The 26,025-nt window shown below is 36.9% G+C and overlaps 3 protein-coding genes across 3 annotated transcripts in view; 2 read left to right on the forward strand and 1 right to left on the reverse strand.

The window, feature by feature from the left end:
• Positions 1-334: 334 nt before the first annotated feature.
• On the forward strand, positions 335-8,460 carry LOC108670392 (U5 small nuclear ribonucleoprotein 40 kDa protein). Its single transcript, XM_018157861.2, has 8 exons — positions 335-479; positions 829-958; positions 1,975-2,148; positions 4,456-4,595; positions 5,357-5,425; positions 6,297-6,500; positions 7,421-7,586; positions 8,137-8,460. Exons 1-8 carry the CDS (start codon positions 369-371, stop codon positions 8,184-8,186), a joined length of 1,044 nt encoding a protein of 347 aa, XP_018013350.1. The 5' UTR covers positions 335-368; the 3' UTR covers positions 8,187-8,460.
• Positions 8,461-19,813: 11,353 nt separating this feature from the next.
• LOC108670390 (maternal protein pumilio) overlaps positions 19,814-26,025 on the forward strand; it is a 61,954-nt gene continuing 55,742 nt past the window's right edge. Inside the window, exons 1-3 of the mRNA XM_018157859.1 lie at positions 19,814-19,975; positions 20,604-20,859; positions 21,313-21,542. Coding sequence (XP_018013348.1) covers positions 19,931-19,975; positions 20,604-20,859; positions 21,313-21,542 — 531 coding nt within the window. The 5' untranslated portion in view covers positions 19,814-19,930. The remainder of the gene's footprint in view (positions 19,976-20,603; positions 20,860-21,312; positions 21,543-26,025) is intronic.
• LOC108670397 (piggyBac transposable element-derived protein 3-like) lies at positions 23,858-25,965 on the reverse strand. The gene is made up of 2 exons (XM_018157867.2): positions 25,852-25,965; positions 23,858-25,538 (listed from the first exon to the last, which is right to left on the reverse strand). The coding sequence occupies exon 2, from the start codon at positions 25,529-25,531 to the stop codon at positions 23,882-23,884; it is 1,650 nt and encodes a 549-aa protein (XP_018013356.1). The 5' UTR covers positions 25,532-25,538; positions 25,852-25,965; the 3' UTR covers positions 23,858-23,881.

Here is a 26,025-nt window from a genome sequence, read left to right on the forward strand (position 1 = left end):
CTGATATGTGAGCATACTTGATAATATAAAAGTTGAAGAAAATATATGTTCACTAGATAGGTACCATACTGAACTGGTGGGAAAGGACAGTAACATTATTATTAGGTTGCTGAATCAATTTGTGGCTTTATGTGTTATATTGTTCATGATTTTAACCCAATTTTTTAATTACCTGGCCTTAAATTCAATATTGTGTAACTGAAAAAAAAAATCATGAATTTGTGATATTTTTATTAAAACTCTAAAATGCATCAATTTATATCAACTTTTAATCATGCTCATTAGAATACGTAGGTATATTTATCGTCAAGAAAATGTTAATGGTTTGTTTATTGTTCTCCAGAAGTTATATAGAAAATAGTTTTGCAATGGATATGAAGAGAAAAGCTGATCAGATGATTGTGGCTTTGCAACCAAAGAAGCCTCGCAGTGAACTTGTAGCAGCTCGAGAGGGTGTGCAGAACTCTGTGGTTGCTAATGTAAGTTGATTTTTTGTTGCCAATTACAAGTGACATTTAATTGGAATCTTAACTTCTACTCTATTTTGTACATTTAAATTTGTTTTGGAATAGAGCAGTCATTTATTTTGAATAAACTATCCATTAGTCTAAATCTGCTCAGATATTACATTTGACTATCAACGTGACATAGATAAATAATGTTTAAAGTAATGCCAATCTTACAGTAATTCATTTTGTTGCTATTCAACTGTAATCAAAAACATTTAGTCTTTTTCTTTGACATGAACATGCACAAATTTTGTATATATAACCTGCTAACTTGCCAAGCTAACTGGGAAATCATATTGATGTCTATGTATATTTGCAGGGGCCTCCTCGCACATCTGCTCTTGCTGCTCCTATCATGCAGCTGACTGGGCACCAGGGGGACATCCTTTGTGGACGGTTCCACCCTGATGGCGAGTGTCTGGCAACTGCTGGCATGGATAGAATGATCTGTGAGTTATTATTGGTCTCAGAGTTTAAGGGGTGTATATTGGTCATGTTATTATACACTGTCTGGCAACTGCTGGCATGGATAGAACGATCTGTAAGTTGGTATTTGTCTCAGAGTTTAAGGGGTGTATACGGTATTTGTCACGTTATTATACACTGTCTGGCAACTGCTGCATGGATAGTGCGATCTGTAAGTTGGTATTGATCTCAGAGTTAAAATGTTCAGTATTCTTTTCAAGTTTGCAATTGGGCTTGTAAAGTTTGAGGCAAGAATTGTCTCTGAAAAGATGCATACTGGTACCATATAAAAAATGTCATGTTTATATCAATATTCAATGTTATTCTATTTCTCATACACTTTAGGTTTTGTAATCTCTACATAGCTTACAGTAGTATGTCTGTAGTTTAGGATGTAGGTACTGCATTGTGAGAATTGTCTTGGAGTTTGTGTTTCATAGGCTTAAATTCTTTGGCAGGGAATGAGTTTTTACTCCTGAATTTTGTTGTATCTCCATTTCATAGCAATGTTTAAATGTGAAGATCCTACATAAGGCTTTGCTTTGTTATTTGTAATTTGAACATTGATCTCTAATACATTAATCTATTTTGTAGCAATTTTTTTCTGGCAATAATGTTTAACAATGCTATTTAAATTGACTGATTTATTGTGCAAATGTATTTTTCTAAATTTTTGTCTACTAAGTTTCTAACTAATCTGTATATTCACTGTATTTTCTTAACTATCCCCCTAAAAAGTCTTAGTTTCCTAGGAGTCCTAATTCATATGATTTATTGAATCCTTCAAATTATATTAGACCGTCTACATGTTTACATTTTTAGTCACTTATATTTCCCTTGAGATTCAGTCTAAATCTTGCTAATTATCAACAGTACCGTAGGTCATGTCAGGAATGATGATTCTTATTTATTTGTATTTTTTTTGCCCCCTACGGTATGCCATGTTTTTTCATGCTGCATTATTTTGAATATCCACATCTTAATCACGTTTTTCTTACAGTATTCTGGAAAGTGTATGGGGAGTGCGAAAATTTTGGCATGCTCACTGGACATACAAACGCCATCACTGAGCTGTGCTTTAATGCTGATGGCTCGGTGCTGTACTCAGCATCAGCTGACCGCACAGTGATGTGCTGGGACCTCAGCACTGGACAGAGAATTAAGAAATTCAAAGGTGAGATTGCGTACTATACATTAAAAAGTGCTTTGAGTCCTGATTAACTGAATGAAAACCTCACAGTGAGAATGGTCTATTAAATAGGAAATATTTATTCATCACTTAATGATTGCATAACAGGAGTAACTGGAATAATAATTTTCAAGTAAGCCACCGAATAAATTCAACTTCTGAAGCCACTTCGAAAATTGTCAAGATAAATATGAATTGTATAGTCTAGTATTTTCCCTTGAGGCTCTTCTCAGTAATTTGAGATCACATCAACCTCGACTATTCTCTTCAGCTAATCTATGTATTTATTACAAACAATTCAATGTTACTAATTTTCTTTACTTCTGCGGAAATTGTTGAAGACTCATTATTCTGTGTGAAATATAATGGAGATTGTTTTTAGTGCATTTTCTCATTTATGGAAAAAATGCACTATTGTGCTCGCCATGTCCGTCTGTCTGTCTGTTCGTGACCTCAAGTTTTCGTCAACGAGAAAATGCGCTCTCTGTCACTCACTGCTGTGAGTACCTACTGAGTTATATTTTTTAAATGTTTGCTTGTGCCATAAAATATTCAGTTCAAAATTTTGTTTTGAATTCTGAGAAGAATTTACATAAGCCTATGCAAAATATTCAGTGTTTCTATTCCCGTTATGAATTTATTGCAACTTCTGTTGGAGACTAGGAGATAACTTTCAACCGTATTAGTCAGTCATATCCTCTATTTTGCCTATTAAGTGTTCAGGAAGGTTTTGGCACTGAAAGATAAGTTCCATGTTATTTCATTGCATGCAGCTTACTTTACATTACTAAGGTACAAATCGCATTATCTATTTAAGGGGATCGTTTCGGTCAAAAATTGAAAATTTTGGCTTTTCTGTTTTCTTGGCTCATTTTGTAGCTGCTGAAAAGGCGCATCTAACGCAGCAAACTGCAAGCATGTGCGTACTATAGCTTTTGCAGAAGGCAATTTTAAAAACATGTAAAATGAACATTTTTTAACAATATGTACAAAGATTTCTTTGAATTAAATCTGTACATATAGATCGTTACTGTCGTTAATTACACAGTGTTACCACTCGTTTGAAAGTTACAAACAAGACGCATTCAATTAAGCTACTACCATGGATGTACATGCTTTAATTTTTGCTTAATGCAGTCTGAAACTTTTATAAAATTATCATTTTGTAACAATATTTACAAATTTTTAAATTGAAATTTTTATTTATAGATCATTATTTGTGTTAATTGCCTAGTGTTTGCACTCGTTTGGAAGCTACAAACAATGTGCGTTCAAAGAAGCAAATATCACAGATGTGCATGCAATAATTTTCGCGTAATGCAGTTTTGAACCTATATAAAATGAATATTTTAGATATATATATAAGTGTAAAAAATCCCATTTATAGCTTATTATTCACGCTAAACTGGACAAGAATAAGTCTGAAGACGCGTGCTGGTACCCTAAAAGCAACTAATTGGCAATGGGAAAGCTTGGGCTACAATATCAAGAATTTTTATGGCATATTCTTCTCTATTTATTAAATTTTACTTTACTTGGCTTCCCTGAACAATTTAAAAATCCAAAAAACGCCATCTTAAAAATCTATCTTCTCCTATAATTTTCAAGCTACAGCATTGAGATATATACCATTCGATTTGTAATAAACAATACCTAGCTACTCTAGGAGCCCTCGCTGGCGCATTTTCTCATTTATGGAAAAAATGTGGAAAAATGGAAAAGACGTGCATAAATGAAAAACGATGAAGAAGCTAAAAAATTGAGGCACTAGAGCCACTAGATAATATTGTTACAAATCGAATGATATGTGTCTCGATGTCGTAGCTTGAAAATCCTAGGAGGAGATAGATTTCAACAATACCCCCTTTTTTACCGTTTTCTAGTAATTCCACATTTTCATTCATTTTTTTCCAAAAAATTCATATGAGCAAATTGTTTTTCATTTTACGTTTTACGTATGTGTGTGAAATTTCAGGAAGATTGGTTGATAAATGTAAAGGCTTCTCCAGAACCAAAACGATCCCCTTAAAGTGTAGGTAATCACAAACCCCATAATCCCTAAATTGCTTGAAAGTTTTCTAACTAAATAAAAATATTCAGAGTATACAAAAAAACACCTTTAAATGTAAACCAAGCATTCAGGGCATGATAGCACTCATAATTTATTATAATTACAATTTGTTACAATAATTATAATTCGTTGTAATTGTTATAACTCGTTGTATTGATTACAATTTGTATAATTATAATTTGTTGGAATTATAATGTGTTAGAATAATTGGAAATGGGCAGGTCACAGCAGCTTCGTGAACAGTGTGAGCAGCGCACGCAGAGGCCCTCCTCTGGTCACAAGTGCAGGGGACGATTGCTCAATTGTTGTGTGGGACCTGAGGAGACGTCGGCCTGTCACCACCCTCACCAATCCTTACCAGGTCACTGTCTGGGTCCTGTCTGATCAATCCTTATCAGGTCACTTTCTGGGCCCTGCCTGATCAATCCTTACCAGGTCACTGTCTGGGTCCTGTCTGATCAATCCTTATCAGGTCACTGTCTGGGCCCTGCCTGATCAATCCTTATCAGGTCACTGTCTGGGTCCTGTCTGATCAATCCTTATCAGGTCACTGTCTGGGTCCTGCCTGATCAATCCTTACCAGGTCACTGTCTGGGTCCTGTCTGATCAATCCTCACCCGGTCACTGTCTGGGTCCTGTCTGATCAATCCTTATCAGGTCACTGCCTATAGCCCTTGGCAAGTTCTTGCTGCCACGAGCGGCATTAATACTGATCCATTTGCTCGTTCACTTGTTAGTTGCTGGTTTTAATTTTGCACAAAACACTTGTATATCTCTTCAGTCTTCAAGTTTGGGATATATTTTGAGGTTTTAAATGTTGATGGTCGCACTCAATGTTGTCAAATTGAAGAATGGTTAAACCGGTGTGAGAGTTTTACGTTTTAGTTAATTTCACTTATACATTTTTTTGCTCTTACTTCACAGGCAGCTTACGAAACATACCGACTATTTTTCACCTTCTTCAACTTGTCAAAATTCATGACGAAATTAAATTACTCATTTGCTAGGTAGTTAAGAAATGTGTTGATAGAGCATAAAAATATGTTGGCTACTTATTGCTGTAGATGGTTTACTGTTGATCGAAATAGTTTCTTTGTTATCTTAGATTCTTTCTACCGTCAGGTGACATCAGTGACTTTCAACGACACAGCCGAGCAAGTCATTTCTGGAGGCATTGAGAACGATATTAAGGTAATCATGTAAAGTATAATAATATAATTATATCCTTTTTTAACGCCTTGTTATCGAGGGAAAGACGTGACAGGTGCTATGTGCTGTACCGTTGGTCTCTATCCCCGTGATGAGAATCATGAATGTACTGAGCCTACTGATTATTTTATAAAATTTTCGTTGGTGTCTAAATTTTCCTCTGAGTTAGCCTAAAAACTGCGACTTATTAAGGACGGACAGAGCCTTTGAATTGCTGGGTTTGAATTTCTGCTGCTGTCATTCTAGCTATCATCACGTAAGGATCAGAAATGGATTTCTAATAGCGCTACTTGGGTTGGAATTGTGCGTGTTTGAGTTATTTCCATGTCTATGTTCTCCAATTTACAAAATTGATGTGCAAGTTTAGAAAAAAGTAGAAAAATTTGGATCGTCAAGAAATAAATAGTTGGATGGTAATCTAAATCACTTACATTTTGTTTTGTAAAAATGAGTTTGGAATATGTCAATCTATCATTATGATTTTTTTATACTTTTTTAATGGTACACACTGCCCATTTGGCACACGCTGGCTCAATTCGGGTGTTCACTGATTAAAGCAGTTTTTTTACTGAATTTGTGAGCATTGATTCCACTGCTGGATTTGTATTCCAGAGCAGTTGGGTGGTGATACTTTTAGTATCTGTTTTACATAGACCATAAATTTGATTAATCCGGGAAAAGTGTGTTGTGGTTTCACTCAAATACTAGTTCAACTCGTAAGAATTGCGTCAAATTCTATCGTGCACTTATAATATAAATAGCTGCAGGGATAAGCTTATCAATTGATCCACTGATGTATATTCCTCCATTTGATGTACAACCTGTTCTTCAATTCCACTTAAAATTTATTCAGGTTTGGGATTTGCGCAAGAACGCTACCCTGTACAGAATGAAGGGCCACAACGACTCAGTGACAGGCTTGTCCTTGTCCCCTGACGGATCGTACGTGCTCTCCAACGCCATGGACAACACGCTCCGGATCTGGGACGTGCGGCCCTTTGCTCCTCAGGAGCGATGCGTCAAAATTTTCCAGGGACACCAGCATAACTTTGAACAGGTGCGACGCCTTGGGCTGCCTGCTCGTGCTTCATATGGTGTGGTTTCTGAATGAAGATTTTTTAAAACCTCGTTTGTGTTATCGGTCTCGGCTCGTCGCCCACGAAATAAATGAGAGTTCAAAATGAATATGACAGTTAGCGATATGCTTTGAGTTTCTTTTCTGAATGGCTTGCCATGAGTGTTGCAGTCCTGTGAGTGTTGCATCTCAGCGAGTGTTGCACTCGAGCGACTGTTACTCTCGAGTGAGTGTTGCATTTAATTGTTGCACTTATATGTTGCACTCGAGTTAGTATTCCAGAGCACAAGTGGGCGTGATGGTAGGAATTTTCTGTAATGTGGCGACATGTTGTTTGTCAATTCGGGTGTTAACTGATGACTCAGCTGATGTGTCTTCATGTGAACAGAACCGATGCGCAACTCAGTGTCCACTGAACGAGTGATAACAACAGGTAGCTGCGTTGAAAAATGTTTCGCCATATTATTGTTATTTGCTCAACATGGTTTGATTGAATAGGCTCATTCAGAGAAGTACCTGGTTGTTGTTATATGTTGGAAAATTAAATGATAATCTATATGATATGAAAATGAACATTTTAGCGAAATTTAATTGTTGAATAATATCGTCAATTGGCAGAACTGGCTATTTATTTATTTATATGTGGTGGAGAGAGTTGTGCATTTTGAATACTCGGTACAGTAGAAATAATTTGATTACTCAAAGTAGTTATTGAAACTTTGCCGAAACTGATTGCTGTATTCTTTTTGCATACATAGCTAGGAAAACCTGTGATCATGATCCGACTTGCCTGTGGACTGTGTTGTGCAGTGTGTGATGGAGCGTTAACTTCACTGTCGATGTTTTTGACTTCTCTTTTACACAAACAACATGAAAAATCATATCGATATTTTGCCTTATAGTCGTTGCTGCGGTGCAGTTGGTCGTGTGATGGCCGCCGCGTTGGTGCTGGTTCAAGTGACCGACACGTGCACGTATGGGACACGACCAGCAGAGCGCTGCTCTACAAGTTGCCCGGTCATAACGGAACAGTGAATGAAGTGGCATTCCATCCTAGAGAGCCCATCGGTGAGTGCTGCCTTCGGTCGTGGGGTCGCCAGAGATTGGCTAGGTAACAATAACGGTCTTTTGTTTCTTCTCTTGTTTCAGTAAAGACTATCAGTCATCAAGAATATAACTTATGAGTTAATCTTGCACATGTCTATTGATAAAAGGAAGATTTTCTGTTCAAATTAGTTGAAATATAAATTTTTTGTCGAATCGGATTACGAGCGTTATCACAAGTCTGTAGCTAGGGAAAGCCAGTTGCATTTTGCAAGACTGTCCTTTCAAAACTGTAAGATCTTTAGCTGGTTTTGCTCCTAATAGGTATAGATTTTTGTTGATGGGTAATAAATTCTGGTATAAATCACATTAGGTAGAGTATTTATAAGATAAGTTATCAAGCGTGCCAGTAGCTCCTGCGTCTTGATGTAAAGATATCGGTGTCTTATTCATCGACAAATATTATTTCTCATCAAACTTATTTTTACAGATGATGCTTAATATTCTTAACTTATTTTTTGCGTGTGCTCCCGTCATCTGCAGGTTATTACTGCCATTCTTTTCACGTTTCCAGTTTTATCGGTCTCCAACGATAAGCAAGTTTATCTCGGGGAGATTGAATGAAAGCCTGAACTTGGATCTCATTTAAAGTCAAGGCTATGTGTCCCCTGTCCATGAGTCTACATGCCTGGCGACATCGCAGCCCAGGACCACGTCGCTGTTAACGTATATGCAAAATGATAATTCGACTACTACATCATTTTGATGGATATTGAATTTATTGTCTACCCTTCATCGGATGATGTTATGAAAATATCATAATAATTTGAGTTGGAAGCCCTGGGAGGTCAACATTCGTGTCAATAGAGTCGTTATAATTAATATAAGTGCCAGAGAATCTACGAGTTTAATTTCATCCCAGTAGTCTTTATTTTTTAACTTCCATTCATTTTTTCAATCTCTTCATTTGCTCGAATTATTATTATCGAAATCTTTTGGTGACTTGACTGACAAATTTTCCTGCAGACTGAACCAATCCCTTTTAGACTCGGATATCTTGAAAGAGGAATTTGTACAGATGCAGGGTACTTGGTATGAGAAGCTTTTCCATAGATGAAGAATGGTTGTGAAATTTCCGTAACTAACTCGAAATCCCATAATTTATACTTTAAATTGAATATAGGGTGTGGTTCTTATTGCATGATTTGTTGTTGGAAAGAAAACCGACTGTTGTAAATGGGCACAGTCGGTGAGGCTGATGTAAGCAGCAGTATTTACCAAGGTACTACTATTTTAGGGCCAATTTTTTCGTGTTGAATCATCAGAAAAAGTTATGGCAGGTAGGTTAGAAAAAAACATTGACCGAATGGAGAGGAAAATGGAGACATGAGCGTTAAGATGGATTCCGAGCTGTCTTTGAGAGACCGCGTGGCGCATGGCGTTACGCACTCTGCCGCCATGTTAAAAATTTTTCTTGTACCATACGTAAGCTTTTCGATCATCTAGTAAAAAAAAAACATTTGTATAGCTTTAACTAGTAGGATCTGATACGCACAGTTCTGGAATGTGATTTTAATGGCACTCAAAGCCATATGCAGTGAAGTTCAGAATGCGCCGAGATCGATAATAAGACTAGAAGCTATGCTCAATGTGACGCCGAAATTAAATCACTTCCTCACGCTGAAACTGCTTTTTTTGTAGCGTCTTGTATTGATTCCTTAGATGTCAACGAGCATCTCATAGGCTACTATAGCGTTCCGAGCCCAATACAAGTGCATACATATTTTTTTGTATGCTTGCGAGGTATGCTCAAACTTGATATTGAACGGGTTGCGTAAAAAAAAGGAATAAAAATACTGACAACGCTCGCAAAAGCGTATTGTGAATAATGATAAGCCTTGGTGTTATTTTTGGTTTTGTTCGGTTACGATAAAAGAGAATCGGCTCCAAATTTTTGTCCCATTAGTGTTAGTGCGGTGACTTTTTTTGGACGTTTTGCCTGCATAGTAGTTCTAAGAAATCAGTTGCATCTTCATTCGTTACACATCTCAAGATTGGTAAGTTCGGCGTACTGAATCGACCCTGTTCCGAACTAACCCGTGAACGCGCCAGCGGACACAAGCGCAGAACGCAACTTTTGCGCATCTGAACCATCTTAAGTCCTGTAAATTCGAACAGATTTGTGTGAAATTCAGAATATAACAAATTAACAGCATCGCACCACGATTAAAGATTTTAGTGTCATGTTCATTCGATTTAAATGAGAAACGTAAGTTTTGACCAACTGAAGCAATCACAAGGGTCTACAATTCCAAATGGATCTGTCTGATATTTGAAATATAATTATCAGCAGAGCGCCGCGATAGGGATGCAGATTTAAATTTTTTCCTTTAAATCAAAAACACGCAATTTTTACGCGGCTTATCCGGTCTTTAGTCTTTTAATTCTAAACAAATCGGCTTAAATTTTAGAATGTAACTAACTAGCAGCAATTTGAAGCGATAAGAATGATTACAAATTTATGTGACAATACGGTACGGAGAGGAAAAATTTGATCAGCAGATATTATAATAAATTTCGGGAGATAATTCATTCCTATATCATTTTACCAGCAAGTAAGTGCATTCGCCCTACTATTTTCTAAGTCGTTGTTATTATCTATCCATCACACCTCGATTTATGAGTTATCAAACCTGTCAATTATATTTTAAATATTGCAAATATTTAATGAAAATTTGTTGTTCCCTAAAATGTTTTTCTTTTCATATATATGGACTCTATTTTTCATTTTCAGTCGAGATGAATTCTTGTGTTTTTTTTTTAATATTTCCGACATGTTGCTCTGTATTGACCATAGAGAAGAAGAACACAACTTGAGGGAGCTCATTGTCTGCTGTTGGCTGTCCAGTAATATATTTGTTTACTTCTATTGTTATGTTTGAAAATATCTTCTTAATTTTTTTTCTAACCTTGTTAATAGTTTTTTCAAAGAAATTTGGTCTCATTTTACCTGAACTGTTGACGAATGAATTTTCTGTGATATGGCGACGTGTTGTGTTGCGGCATTCAGCCGATGCGTCTGCATGTGCACAGAGACGATGCTTAACTCGGTAGGTAGGCTCAGTTGTACAGGTAGGCCTAGGCTAGCTAGTGCGACAAATTGTTGCTGTTAGAGTATTTTTAGTTATTGCCACTCACCATCACCTAAGAGCTCTTTTGTTTTTTTAATGTATTTTTGTGTGATATAATTTATGTGGGTGCTCAATTCTGCTGCTTTATCTATGAATTTATAGTGATTACTGAAGTTCAAGATTCGGCAATCATCAGGCCTATAGGCTATACTCTATAGTGCTATACTATAGCCTATAGGTACTCTTTAGTGCCGACATCACTATGTTTAAGTATGTTATCATTGTTATGTTATGTTGAGTTGTTCCTTTTTATGTACCTAGGTTCAAACTCATAGTTGGTGGCTATCCATGGCTTGGTTAGTTGTTGGTCCAACTTGCAAGACAAAGATAATGTTGAAGAAACCAAATTAATAAACAACCTAAGGGCTAAAAACTTGAAACCAAATATAGAGAAATTTCACAATTGAAGGGTTCAAAGTAGCATCATATTTCATAGCATGTTCTAGCCTCTAGTCTAGGTAGGTGGAGGCCTACTGAATGAAATTGTAAATTAACCCAATTGTTTGAAAATGGCAAAATGACATTGATATGAAAAGATGATTTGCTAACCATGAGACTCATGGCTGTAACAATTGCTAAAAATCTTCAATCCAGGGGCTAAATTGGAATTTTCTCACTTTTTACTTATAAGTTTTAGGTAAAAAAAATTTAGTATATACCGTAAAATGGGGTGACTTTGACCACTTTTTTTTCAAACTGATGCAATTTTTTTACTAGATAGCCTAAGTTAAACACTTAAACTTAAATTGAAACAAGCAAAATACATGTCTATAGGTAGGGTAAACGCGGTATATTCCGACACTTTAAGGACGCATCGAGAAATGAAAAACTATAAAAAAAACCGTATGCGTTACGTAAGTTCTGTTGCCTTCACATGACTCTCAAAACACTTCACTACGCGTCAGCAACGATGAAACGTCACAAAATGTTGCCATATTTATTAAAAAGCCTTTAGAATGGAAACCTACCAAATCCCTATACAGCAATCCCTTGATTAACACGGTTTTGAATACCGCGGTTTTGATTAACGCGGAAAAAAAATTTGCGACCTACCCTTAATCTACGCGGTGCCAGTTTTGATTAGCGCAAACACTAACGAATATTGAACACTACTTAATTACGTTTTAATTAACAGCTATTAGGCTTTTAATTAAGCAAATTTCAATTTTTGTACAAAGCTTTGAACGATCTGTGTGTGTCCAATTCAAGTTGTGTTGGAATTAGTTTTCATGTGTCTAAATCCAACATCTCAACTTAATCATCTATTAATTTATTTACGACTTGAAATCAGCAAATACAAGTATACTTAAACGATTCCTAATATATTCACAGACGTATTTAAAAGTTGCAAACCATAATATTCTTCCTATAAAAACAGTTATTCACTATTTGGTAGAGCCATGTCAACTGTCAAATTTTACACATTTTTTGATGATCTCACCACGTGGCATGCATTGTCTCTCTTTGGATCTCAATATTTTCTCACTAGATGGCCAAAACCTAGTGTTTTTTGCAGTATTTCGACACGCAAATGTATGACATCACCATTTCAACCATCAATGAACGCATGGAACTAAAACAAAGCTTAATATAAAGGAAAAGCTGGAGAGGTGACGGAATTACCTACGATGTCGGAATATACCGCGTTTACCCTATATAAGACTGTAGAGTCTGAAATATATAGAAAAAAACATTAATAGGTGTATCAAACATAAAATATGTTATATAGGTACCTATGGTAATTTTAACTTAATTTCCAAGCCGGTCAATGTAACCCCGTCACGGCTGCCATTAGGTGGTCAAGGTCCCCCATTGGGGGCGGCGCCCCCCATTTGCAAACTATGACACTTTCCTAAAATTTGTCTTTTGCATATGTAACTAGAAGAGTTCTACTACAATGCATCAAAACCTGGAGTTATTTTACAAAAAAAATTAAAAAATTGGAGAGTGTACTCTGATAGGCTTTAACCCTTTCATGGGTAAGTTACCATATATGATCACTTGAAATCGCGTCACAAAAAGCCTCACCACGGCTTCCTGTTTGTTTTTGAGGCATCCTTATAATGCCTCAGTCAATCACTAATTATCTGACCTTCGTTCTATCTATAGCATCACCAGCTGCAAAGTCCACAAATTGAAATATGAGCATTTAAATGAAGGTTTTGACTCGGACAATGGAATTGACGCTCTTTCCGCATTTTCTTCAAAATTTGGAAGTATCAATATATATATTTGTTTTTTTGACAACTTGATTAAATTTAATTAAATTAAATTTTAATGTTTCTAATTTTTCATTTGCTTGAACTGAATTTTGATTATGAAGAAAAATTTTGTGTTTTGATCGCATTTATTGAATTCTTCAAGTGCGATTTAAACCTTCAATAGGCAAAATTTGCAAAAATTCATAGAAATAAATATATTGTATAATACTTCTTACTTTCTTGTAATGGTTGCTGAAATTTTAATTTCTGGATATTTCAATGTTTGCCCATTAAAAAGTTAAATAATGGCTCTTTTTCGTGGGTCACATTATTAATTTTTTAACCTATTAGATATGCAAACTTTTTAAATCCTTCTATTGTGTTATGTAGCCTCAGTATTAGGCCTTTGATGGCCATTGACAAAATTTTTCTATGTCAAATTTGTTTTTAGTTTTGTTTTTTTTATTAAAAAACAAAAAGTGGTCAAAGTTACCCTGCCGATCAAAGTAACCCCATTTTACGGTACCCAATTCCAAACCCAAGTAGGCCCAACACACTTCTACCTCTCCTCTCCATTCTCCAACTGATCTGAAATTTTGCACACTTGCATTTGCGTAAACAGTTGGAGACAACACATGACTCAAATGACAGAATAGCTAAACAAGTTTGAAAAAGTTAGAAATTTTTAAATTTCAAAAATGAAATGTAAAAATTATTTTTTTAAATATTTGATAACAAAATTAGTAACTCATTGTACATGTTGTCAGTGTAACATCAGAGAAACTGGGTTCTTTAGAAGTGTTGTCTTTGAAAATTTCAAACATTATTATTTTAAGGTTCTCTAGTGACTTTATTTAACAGTGTGGAATTCCAGAGGGGTAATATATTAACTGGTAAACATAGCAAATTGGAAAGTAGGACCAAAAAATCTGGAACGTCCAGCACACTTCCACTTCAGTCCATCATCATCACTGATGAGTCTCTGCAAGATGCCACAGCTGTTTCATTGAAAAATAAAAAACAGCACTTGCATCATCACAGTCACAAGAATCCAATCAACGCTTGAACGCATCCAACATACTGTCACAGGGATCCAATCATTGCTAAAACGTGTGCAACGTCACAGTCACTGGAATCCAATCAGCAATAGAAAGCTAGAAGGGACCGCCTCAAATTCACACAATGTTAACACACTGATGCTAACTTAATGCGTAATGCTACAATTCTTATTTCAAGAGCGTAATACAATAGTGTAGTTATGTCATTATTGATGGAAATCGCAAAGAATAACATCTTCATTATCTTCACTCATTCACAAATACATGAAAAACTGCCTATGATTCAATCCTCAAATACATAACTGACCAAGGTTAGGTTAGGCCTTTATGGTTGAACAAGGTTCAATCCATTGTTAGGGGCTGCATTTAGGCAAATGAATGATTTATTAAGTGTTTTCAATTAATTCTCTCTTTTTGTCCCCGGTGTTTGAATGTTTGATTGATTCAGAATACTAAAGCCAGTTAAAGTCATTTTTGTGCCAAGTCATCTTCTTCATGGGTTGTTATTGACCAAGGCAGATTTGCTTCTCTGATCTAGTGCCTTTTGCTGACTAACCTGCTGCATTAAATGAACCTGCTTTCTATTGTAAATATCATCAATCATCCCTTTAAATTGTTCTAGAGTTTAGTAGGAGGTAGCTAATGTGAATTTATGATTTTCAAGTGTATGTATGTGTTTCAAGTGTTTTGTTGGATAGGTTTTATGTGTTCTTGTTCCTGCATTTTTGCAGAGCGGCCAATGTGGGGCATATTCTGGGCCAATTTGGAGCGCATTCCGGCAAGTTCTGAGCTAGTTTGATGCCAGTTCTGGACGAGTGACAGGCAAGCTTTGGGCTGACTGAGAAACATTGCAGTCGAGTCTTGGGCTGCTCTTGAACTACTCGAGCTGACACTAGAGGCCAGCGTGGATGCCTCTTTAAGTTCTGTCCAGCAACTCATGTCAGATCTGCCCTAATGTGCCAGTTGAGTCTACCCCACTGCTACTCTCAAGTAAGACCACCGCCATCTTGTTTCTTTGGTGCAGACGCCACTTGTTGGACCAGGCCTGACCCAGGGCCTGTTTTGAGCTCTTGATTCCTTAGCTTCATTATTCTTGATTAGATTCAGGATACTGATCATTATTCTGGCCCAGTTTAGTTTATTTACTGTGTATTCTTGTTTATTCGTTACTGTTCAAACCGGTTTGGGCTGCTGGTTATTTATGTTCTCATGCTAGGTTCACCCCATCACTCATAGCCCTGGGCTGTCCCATCTTCACTAACCTACTAACCATCATATTTCACCTTCATGTACCACTGATTCTATTTAATATATTGTTGCCTGGTTCTTCCTCTGTTTGATCTCCTGAGTTTGTTTTTATTCTGTTCCCTGTGCTGGTACTATACCGGCCGGACCGTCGACCTTTAGAGGGGCTGACCCCCAACACCATAAAGGCCTAATACTGAGGCTACGTAACACAATAGAAACATTTAAAAAGTTTGCATATCTAATAGGTTAAAAAATTAATACTGTGACCCACAATAAAGAGCTATTATTTAAAGCCTGTCAGAGTACCCCCTCCAAATTTTTTTATTTTTTGGTAAAATAACTCCAGGTTTTAATGCATTGTAGTAGAACTCTTCAAGTTACACATGAAAAAGACAAATTTTAGGAAAGTGTCATAGTTTGCAAATGGGGGGTGCCCCCCCCCCAATGGGGGAACTTTGACCACCCATGGCAGCCGTGAAGGGGTAACATTGACCGGCTTACAAATTAAGTTAAAATTACCATAGGTACCTATATAACATATTTTATGTTTGATACACCTATTTATGTTTCAGACTCTACAGAGTCTTTTATATGGTAATTTTAACTTAATTTCCAAGCCGGTCAATATTACCCCATCACGGCTGCCATTAGATGGTCACATTTCGCCCATTGGGGGCGATGCCCCAATTTGCAAACTATGACCAATCCCACAAATTTGTCATTTGCATATGTAACTAGAAGAGTTCTACTACATTGCACCAAAACTTGGAGCTATTTGGAGTTATTTTACCAAAAAATGAAATTGATTTTACCACCCGGTCAAAGATACCCCAAGAGCTGGGGTAACAAAGACCATCACTTTTTTTTAAATTACATCGCAACTATGAGAGGCAGGAGCCAGCAATTTACGGTGAGTAAAGCTAGAGTATAGACCTGTATTTTGCATGTTTAAATTTAAGTTTAACTTATCCAGTAAAAAAATGGCATTTTGAAAAAAAAGTGGTCAAAGTTACCCCATTTTATGGTAGCAGGGATACCAACCGCACCAGCAAGCGGCAACCAATGTGAAACCAACATCAATATAGTCATGTGAAAAAATAAAAGATACGAATTCTTCTATATTAAAAATTTATCAGTAACTGACATTCAACAGAAATCAGAATGGTTAATAAATAACCTTCATAAATATTATACATGCATGCAGAATCAATCGTGTGCAACAGTGGCGGGAATCTAATGATGGTTAGTGGTTAGTTCTCATTATGCAATTGTGGGTGAGGTAACTACAGAACATTACTGCAGATAAAGCTCCCGAACTTCAAGATGATAACTGAGTGAAAACTTTACGTGATATATTGTGAGCCTTCTAAAGTTTTAATAATGAAGAAATCACAAGGTTCACAGAATCTAAAGGTTTGAATGCTAAATTTTTGACTTTCGAGTACTCTATTGACTATTGAGTCTATTCTAGTCAGTAAACTGTGAAGTGTCATGTTGTTTGTTGTGCATTGCCTTTTCTTCAAGAAGTTTCTCCAACTGCCGATGAGTTTCTCCTCAATTTGAAAGCTGAGGTAACGAATAGGTGCAATAAATATTTTTTTATATTTAATTTGAAACTATTATGTTGGGAATAAATAGTATTTCCTTCTGCAGATCCATCCCTCTTGCTCATCTGTGAGTGACGCGCGCAATTAACAATCTTGCTTGGGACCTTCTCTTCTCTGTGTTGCCTAACTTGACGTTCATACGATCATGCTACCGTAACCGAAGCCGATTTCTGACGGCCTGCAAACCTGTTTCTAGTTGCCTGGAACATTTTTTTAAGGCAAAACGCTTTTTTTATGTGAACCACAAATTTTAGAATTCCAGCCTGAGTGACTAGCATGTAGTGGCAAAGCAGAGAGTTTTCCAGACTCTTAAGTTCAATTTTAAGTCTCATAAGTAGACCAGCACCACTGTGCAGAAAGTGGGTGAATATCTCGATCTTATCTTTGGCAATGCATCGGCAGCAAAATTTACCCCTTCTGAAGATCTTGCTGCCACATTTGGATTGAAATTATTGCATATGAGAAATAACTTTGAAATTACTGGAAATCTGAAGGACCGCAAGCGCACACAGTAAGGTTTCCTGTACGCCAGAGGGATCAGGATGCAGTGAAGCTGGTCCGGAAATCAGTTAACGTTGTGTTTAAGTGTTTTGGTGCATGGATAGTAAAGGATATACTATCAAAGTTGCTTGCAGCACTTTCTTATTAAAAATTACTTGGTGATGGATCTTGGAAATGGCTGGCAACGCTTTTGGCTGAAAAACCATATCTTGGCAATGCTGCTTGCATCCCCTGCACCCTGGGACCAGCAAAGTATCATTATCATGGATACCAGCCCTGCAGCCCGACTGGAAAAATGGGCAGATGAACTAGTATGTCTGTTAACAAACTTTGCAGGATGTTTAGGCTGCTTAAAATTGTCAGTAATTACACAGGAAGCCTAAAATAATAATATAATTCTAACTGAACTCCATCGCACTATCTGGAAAATGAATCTGCAGAAAGTTTTGAGCAGAAAGCAATGACAGAATGACTGACAAGCGTCAGCTGAAACTACAGACACACAAGCCGCAGCTGGCGCAGCAACTACTAGACCTGGCAGTCCAGTGTGGAATTCTAGAGGGATATTAAATTAATAGTACACATAGCATATTGGATAGCAGGGCCTAAAAGCTTGGAAAGGCTTGGAACCAGGGTTGGTGATTTTTTTATTAAAAAAATATAAAAAGAAAAACAAAGTCAAAAACCAACAATTTTTTTTTATTTTTTCATGATTTTTTTGATTTATTTGATTTTTTTGATTTTTCATTTTTTTTGTCTTTTTGAAGTGTTATTTTTTATGTTGCAATTAGCCTACTAACAATAACAATATATGGATCATAATGGATGGCTAATAAGGGCACTTATTGCCTTCAATAATGGCCAACAGGCTAAGGTAGTGTTTGCCACTTAGGGATTTTTGGGTAAACAATTATTGATAAGTCTATTCATTAGCTTTGTAAAGTTTGTATGGAGCAAGGTAATGAGCTAAATATTGTCCATTTAACTGGCTTCAATATACAAAAACACTTCAGGAATGCAGATCTTCTAAACATTGAAGAGTCACATAACAGATAGGTAGCTGATAGCACAGTGCACAACACTATCAATAGATCTACTAGTTTTATGTCCTATAAATCTACCAGACTCTACCCTCTATACACACCGACTAGTTGTTCTGCCCCACCCCCACCGTTCTGCCCCACCCTGTATAAGCTAGCTAACACATTTAAATTGCATATTGTAATCAATATATAACAAATATGTAGTCAAATAGTTAAAGACTACTTATAGCCTTATAAGAATTAGCTAAAAATAAGATTAGCTGCATGAGCTAAGCTGTACAATGTATTGCACACTTGATGCCCCTGTACCAAAAACATTCAATTTATTGCAACCTAATAGACACTAAAGGCAACAATTATATATAGGTACCAATTTGTCATTCATAGTACATTTATACTAAACCATGAGTAACAATACCTCAAAATAAATTAAAGACTGCCACTCAATATATTTAAATATATTCATGATTTTTTTTTATAAAAAAACACGATTTTTTATAAAAAAATCAAGTGATTTAATAACATGATTTAATCATTTTGATTTAATCATTGCCAACCCTGCCAAAAAAGCATCTAAAAATTTATACCACTAATGTTAAAAAACTCAAAATGTACTTTGATGTGAAGGAAATATCTAGTGATCACTTTTTCTATTACATTGCATTATAATAAGTCTAGAATGACTATAGAACAAGTTGAGGGTCCTAGTAATGTAAAGAAAATTTTCACTGGGTGGGTTTTTTTCTACCAACTATTGCCATGGGTAGTTATTAGAGTCTGGGACTATTTGGCTTTAACCCTTCCCTTTTTAGTTCAATAATAACTACTTGGTTGTACATTATATTTTACTAGGAGCTATGTGATATTTTTTCCCTTTGAATAACCTGTAAACTAATCAATCACTAATATTCAAACCAAGCACAATGATAGTCTATTTAAATTCACCAATAAATCTTGTTCAGGAAATGTTTCACATGCTGTACAATGATGCAGTGTGTATTTTCAGAAATGTCAGTTCACTTGCAAAGAAGCTCTCACCCTAGTCAAGACCCTGGTTGTCCAGCTTGCTATCAAGGGGTTTGCAGGCCGTGTGTGGGGTGGTTACCAGTCATTGTGCACATTGTGTTTGGCTAGGCAGGAAATGAAATCAAATGAATATATCATTTTGCAATTAAAAATTTTATCTTTAGTTTTAAATCTGTGTTTGGGGTTTCACATCTTTTGCATGTATACCTTGTACAGATAATCAGAAAATGTTTTTGTTCAATCATCAGTGATTTCCTGACAGTGTTTCTGTATAGGATTCTTTTCAACAATCATGTTCATGGTACTGTTTATACTCACCAACTTATCTCACTACCCTTCATTGCTCTATACATTAATCATGCCTTATATTTTTTTCAGAGGGCCCCTGCCCTTGTTAGGAAATTAGTGTACAGTTTCTCAGTATCTATCCAAGTATATTTAAGAAGTCATTAGCAGTTCACAACTAAATTCAAGAAATTTCTCTTCCTTGTGAATGGCCACCAGTCACGTTCCATATACACCCGTCTCATCTCTACAGGTGAGCAATTTATGTGCATTTGATTTTTGATACTATTTATTCTAGGGAATTATACTCCTATCCCATCTATCTATTTTTTGTTGGTGTAACAGCTGAACATTTCTATGTAAATGTTAGTTTCTTCCCTCAAATTATATTAATTGTCAATTTTGTTTGTAATACTGTACTGTCATCATAAATTATATCAATTCATGATCAATGGATTTAATAACCATAAGCAACCATGAGCAATGAATGAAACAATGACCATTATATATAATGGTCATTATTTCACTTCATTTCACATCTTTTGCCGATTCCTTGTAGGTACAGATAATCAGAAAATTTTTGTTCAATCATCAGTAGCATATTTAAGATGAGCTTTGTGAATGTGGCACCTTGATTTATTGTTATTGATATATACTGCTTAGCATCTGTGCAATACAGCTGTATCTTGCATAGTTACTCATCATGTCTAACTTCAGGAGGGAAATGGATCTATCTTATAGTTAATTTGTTTCATTGTATAAATGTTTTTGAAACATGTTGTTAGGAAGTTTCATCTGTTGGTTTGATCACAGAGCTTTGGCTTGTATTAATTCGAATGTGACTACTCGACTGTAATCACGGAGTTGTCACTTGTGTCTAGGGTGTAATGGTGGGGCCCCACATGCAGCAGCAGCAGCACCACCAGCAGCAGCAGCTCGCTGCGTTCTCCCAGGCTTCTATGATGCCAGTCTCGCAAGGAAACTCCGGCTTCCCGCCTCCCCCTGGTCTGGGGAATGTTGTAGGAGCTTCTGAAGACGGCAATCCCACCACTCACTTCCTCTCCCCCCTGCCTCAACATATGCTGCATCAGCAGCACCTCGACCCAGCGCATGAGGGCATGCAGCATGCCATGGCTGGTAGGTGACATGCAGCATGCCATGGCTGGTAGGTGACATGCAGCACGCCATGGCTGGTAGGTGACATGCAGCATGCCATGGCTGGTAGGTGACGTGCAGCACGCCATGGCTGGTAGGTGACGTGCAGCACGCCATGGCTGGTAGGTGACATACTGCACTCGATTAACTATCTTTTAGTTTAAGTATTGTTATTCTTTGTAATATTTCTGACTGCAGAAGAAATTCCAATGTTAATCAATGTTAATTTAGTATAACGTAGTCACGGCCAGAGCTTTGGGATACGCAACATGACAGTAGCAGCGTTATAAATTAATTGATTTGGCTTGGTATGCCTAGCATAGAAATTATATTTACATGAAAGCAATGACTTGTACCTGTACAAAATGACGAATTTAAACTTGACATCATTGAAACCCAAAGGATGTCTTTTAATTCTGCATGAATTCTTCACAGGCATGGGCCTTGACATTAACAGTGTGAGTGGCGGGATGCTGGTAGGTCCTGCGATGCCAGGTCAATATTACTCGACCGCGTCCGGAGCTCTGGTATCACAGCTACAGCAAGACCCCAACTCTGCAGCGGTGCAGCAGCAACAGGACCAGCAGCCTGACCAAACTCCCTTCGCGTCCGAGGCTGACCAAAAGTGGACTGCCATTGGCCAGAGTGATAACCCCGCGTTGTCGGTGAGTACATTTATGTGTTTAATCAGTTGATTCAGGCCGAAGTGGCAGGTTACGTGGAGATAACAAAAAATTGAAAATACGAGTAAGTATGTTCATGTGAAACTGGATTGCAATTTCAAGTGATATGGTCTTTGAGCCGGCTTACTTTTTTATTTGCCGGAAACGCTTGTACCACCTTGCTTCCGCTCAGTCACTGCAAAACTCTGCGCTTCTTTTGAATCAACAAACTTCAATTTCTCTGCGTTTACGGAAAGTATCTTAAGAATTTATGTCTGTGTCATCTTTACTAGTCTTGATGTTAGCTGCTCCCCAATAGGAATATTGATAATTATTCTACTCTAATTTGGTGTCAGTGAAAACATCCTCGCGATCGTACGCATTAATCCATACGATCACGTACGAACTAATGAATTGCCATTAATGAATTGCGGCTATGCCTCTTGAAAATTACGTTAAAAACTTCGCAAACGGAATATTTCAGATTGATGGAAATGTCATCCCCTTTCGTTGATATTTCAACAATAGCTGATTGTTGAATTGATCTTCGCTGGTCGATCTTGTTCTCTTTTAGCTCTAGAGTTTCACGTTGCTACTACCCTGTTGGCAGAGAATTCAGCCAGAATTTGTTTTGCGAGTTGCCAGTGGACCAAACTAATCAAGAAAAAAAAACGAATTTGATCTTGAATTATATTGAAAATGGGAATTATCAACGTAGTAAAGACAGGTAGTACATTAAATAATCAGAAATATTCATTGGAATACTCCAGTGCTCTGTTCTGTATATCCGTTTGCCATCTTGCAGCACAGTGGCATTGGTAAGCCACCTAATTCTTGTTCCTCGTCGATGGCGATTGTTCAGGAAGTTAGCTTCATTACTGCCATTCTTTCCTGATGTATTGAGCATGGAGAAGTTATATTTATTGGTTCCCACCATCAGACCTTTAAGTCAGACAAGACGTGAACTCCGTACATATCTCTCAAACTTGGGCGAGTTGACGTGCTTTTGAAGACGTTCTTCTAGTCAGTGGATCGTCTCACTGATCACCGTCAACTACATTGCACTTTAAAATTTGAACTCTGTCGGTTTTTGTTATCCATCATCCAAGGTCTATTAACTTGTTACCGGATTCTCAGTAATCTGGTTGCTTGATGCGCCTGAAGCATGGGAACCTAATGGTTTGACGGTTTTAACGTTTCATGCGCGAATGAATTACTATCGGAGTTCTGCACTAGTTTTTAAATGGCTGGTAAAGAGCCAGCTATTCTTTGTGGGTGACCTAAAATCACGATGATTTTTATTGTTGCCGTTTACTGTTTATTTTGCTGCTTGTGGAGTCTACATTTTCAACATTTATTATTTTTAGCACTTTGCTAGCATTCGTTTTTGTGTTAATTTTTCCAGATTGTAGAATTTTGTAAATAAATTACAATCGGGTAGTAATTTTGTAATATCGCACTTGTTTCTATTCTGGAAATGCAGCTTCGGTATTAAATTCTTGACAATGTTCCAAATCTGTGTTCATGCCCGACCCAAGAACAGTTAGTTCCTGGACTCCAACGTTTTATCAGGTGTCCGATTCACGTCTCAATTATTCACGCATTTGTCTGGGCGATACGTTTAGAAAACGTCCATGAATTTCCTGACGACATTGAATTCTCACGAGCAGTGTTTCTTTGCATGCAATCGATTATCAACGCGTGGAGTCTCTTGTAAGCTCGTAAAGTCGTCGGCCGTAGCGCGTTGAGGTGCTTGTGTATCGAGAGTGTGGGCGGTCGAATCGTGTGCGTTTCTTCGCTTTGCTTACCCGCCTCACATCTGTTCGCCCGGTTATGAATGAGATGTGTTCTGGCGAGACTTTTATAGCCGCTGCTCATATTAGGATTATTATTTTCATGATTCACTTTCATTTTCCACCTGATGTTAAGCTTTTATAGTCGATTTTTATAAGAAGATTCGATCATTCTGTTAACCCTTTCACGCCTGAATTATCTTGTGATCCAAAATAAAATATTTTTATGCTAAAAATGAGTTATTTAGGTGTTAAATATTACAGAAAGAACAATAGTTATGAAATATTCCTTTATTTGAAAAGTTACAAAATGTTGCCTTTTGTCTACATCCGGCAGATATAGACAATTTCGAATGGCTACTTAGTATGGTATTGAGCATAGCAAGTTTTTGTTCTAGTAAGGCACAAACCTACACTACATTTGTTGCACCTTACTTTAGTGAAACCTTTCACACTAAACTTGCATCTTTGTTTTGTTTCAGCAATAAATGGCAAATGGCCAATATTGTCGAAACGTACAGCGTCTAATGGATGTGAGAATTTCCTTCTTTATGAGGTGGAGGCTCCATTCACGTGGCTTGGTCTTCCTCTTGGAGTTGAACTTGGACTCATCAAACCAATGGCTAGATCTTCCTTGAAGTCGGACAGACTCTTCACTTTTGATTTCATTACATGGCAATTCCTTTTATACAAAAGCCAAGAATTCACCACACTCATGTCCAATAAATACAAAAAAATTCGCATGTACCATTTCTTAGATTTGAAATCTATGCGGTAAAGTTCGATCAACATGTCACATAGATCGACGCCTCCCATAAATTTGTTATATTCTTTTACAACAAATGGTCTGTTTATTTCAATGTGCTTGTTTCGCTTCTTGTCCCATCTCTTGACGGTGTCTTCTGGAGTGATGCCGGCATAAGTTGAAAGAAGGTGAACAGACTTATTGTCAAACCACTTCACTGCTATTACATCACGATTTGTTTCGACACGGTAGTCGAAACTTCCTCGTCCCTCTTTCTGTAATTTCTTGTCATTTTCCATGATGCATCCTTTCAGTCTATTTGCTCTAACAGTAGATACATTCAAGATTCCAGATTCCTTTAGTTTTGACGATAAATCAACAGAAGAGAACCAGTTATCGTTGAACAACTTGTAGTTCAAGTGCTTAGGTATGCCTTCAGCAAGACGAAGCACATAGGCAGAAGATACTCCAACACCAAGGTCATCATTTTTCTGAGATTTGCCTGTATATATCTCGAAGTCATAAACAAACCCACTTGATCCTGCTTGTGATATTACTTTGTATCCCCATTTGTGAGGTTTTTTTGGATTGTATTGTTTCAAAGATATGCGAGCTTTTGTGGGAATGATTTGCTCGTCTACAACTTGATGTTCTTCCTGTGATACCTTCCGACAATTTGTTCTGACAGATTCAATTATGGGTCTTATTTTGAATAACTTATCAAAATCGGGATCATCTCTGGTCTTCTGTTGCGTGTTGTCGTTGAAATGAATATATCTCTTTATCTCTTCAAACTTATCTCTACTCATGATGTCTGATATTGCGGCCAGTTGCAGGCCTTTCTTCCAGTATGTCCGATAGCTGGGAACTTTTATAATACCAGTTAGAAGTAGAATTCCCAAAAAGCATTTCATGTCAGTATTTTCAAGACGCATCTCTTTGCCATCCTTCTGTAGTGCATGCAGTTTAGTTTGTTGAACAATGAAATCTATAAGAGCATCATCAAAAATCAAATTGAAAAATGAAGTTGCACTAAATGTTTGCCATTCTTCATCAACAATAAGACGGTCTTTCCATTCAATATCATTAGGCGGAGAGAAATCTTTTTTACTCCATATGAATTCATTTATTACATTCTTAGCTGCTCTCTGTTGCTCTGCCATAATTGAAAGTGGAATATCATCTTCAGATGCACCATCATGCACTTCGATATTTGGCAAGGTGCAAATATGTTGGATGGTATCTTCTTCTTCAATATCATCATATACAGCAGATTCAAATTCTTCATCATCTTCATCAGATTTATCACCATCAGGACAGAGTACCATCTTCACAGCTTCATCTAATGTCAGAAACTTCCTACCCTGGCGAATTGCCGAGCGCTTCTGTACCTTTTCGTATTCGGTCAAGTGTTCTGTGTTAGATCTACTTGGTCCCGGCTGCTCATAAGACATGATGGATCTGCAATATAATATAAGGAATAACTACTTAGGACTACAAAAATTTCATTGGTAATCAAGGAAATAGTGCTGTCACGACGCTCTTCTACTCAGTTGTTTACCAACTTGTGAATTACTGCCGGATGTAGCAAATAAGCTACATATCATTTCAAAACCTTAGATTTCAAAATGTTCATGTTATATAATATTTTTGACAATTTAATATCTTACTATGCATCATTACCTATACAATGAGTATGATTTGCACTAAGATAATCATTTGGAAATATTTTTAATCGCGATATCAAATAATGAAAAAACAGCGTAACACTCACCAGACTCAGGAACGTGTTTTGACGCGTCTTCTCTCGATCATAGCTGTCATACTACTGACGCAACGAAGCAAATCTTAGTTCCACTTTGTAGCTGTTGATGCACTCTTTGCAACAGCGTTTAAAAATATCATAGATTGTAATTAGAAATGCCTTAAAGATAGACTAGAATTTAAT

The sequence above is a fragment of the Hyalella azteca genome, unplaced genomic scaffold, assembly GCF_000764305.2.
Source record: "Hyalella azteca isolate HAZT.00-mixed unplaced genomic scaffold, Hazt_2.0.2 contig9014, whole genome shotgun sequence".
NCBI classification, from domain to species: Eukaryota; Metazoa; Arthropoda; class Malacostraca; order Amphipoda; family Hyalellidae; genus Hyalella; species Hyalella azteca.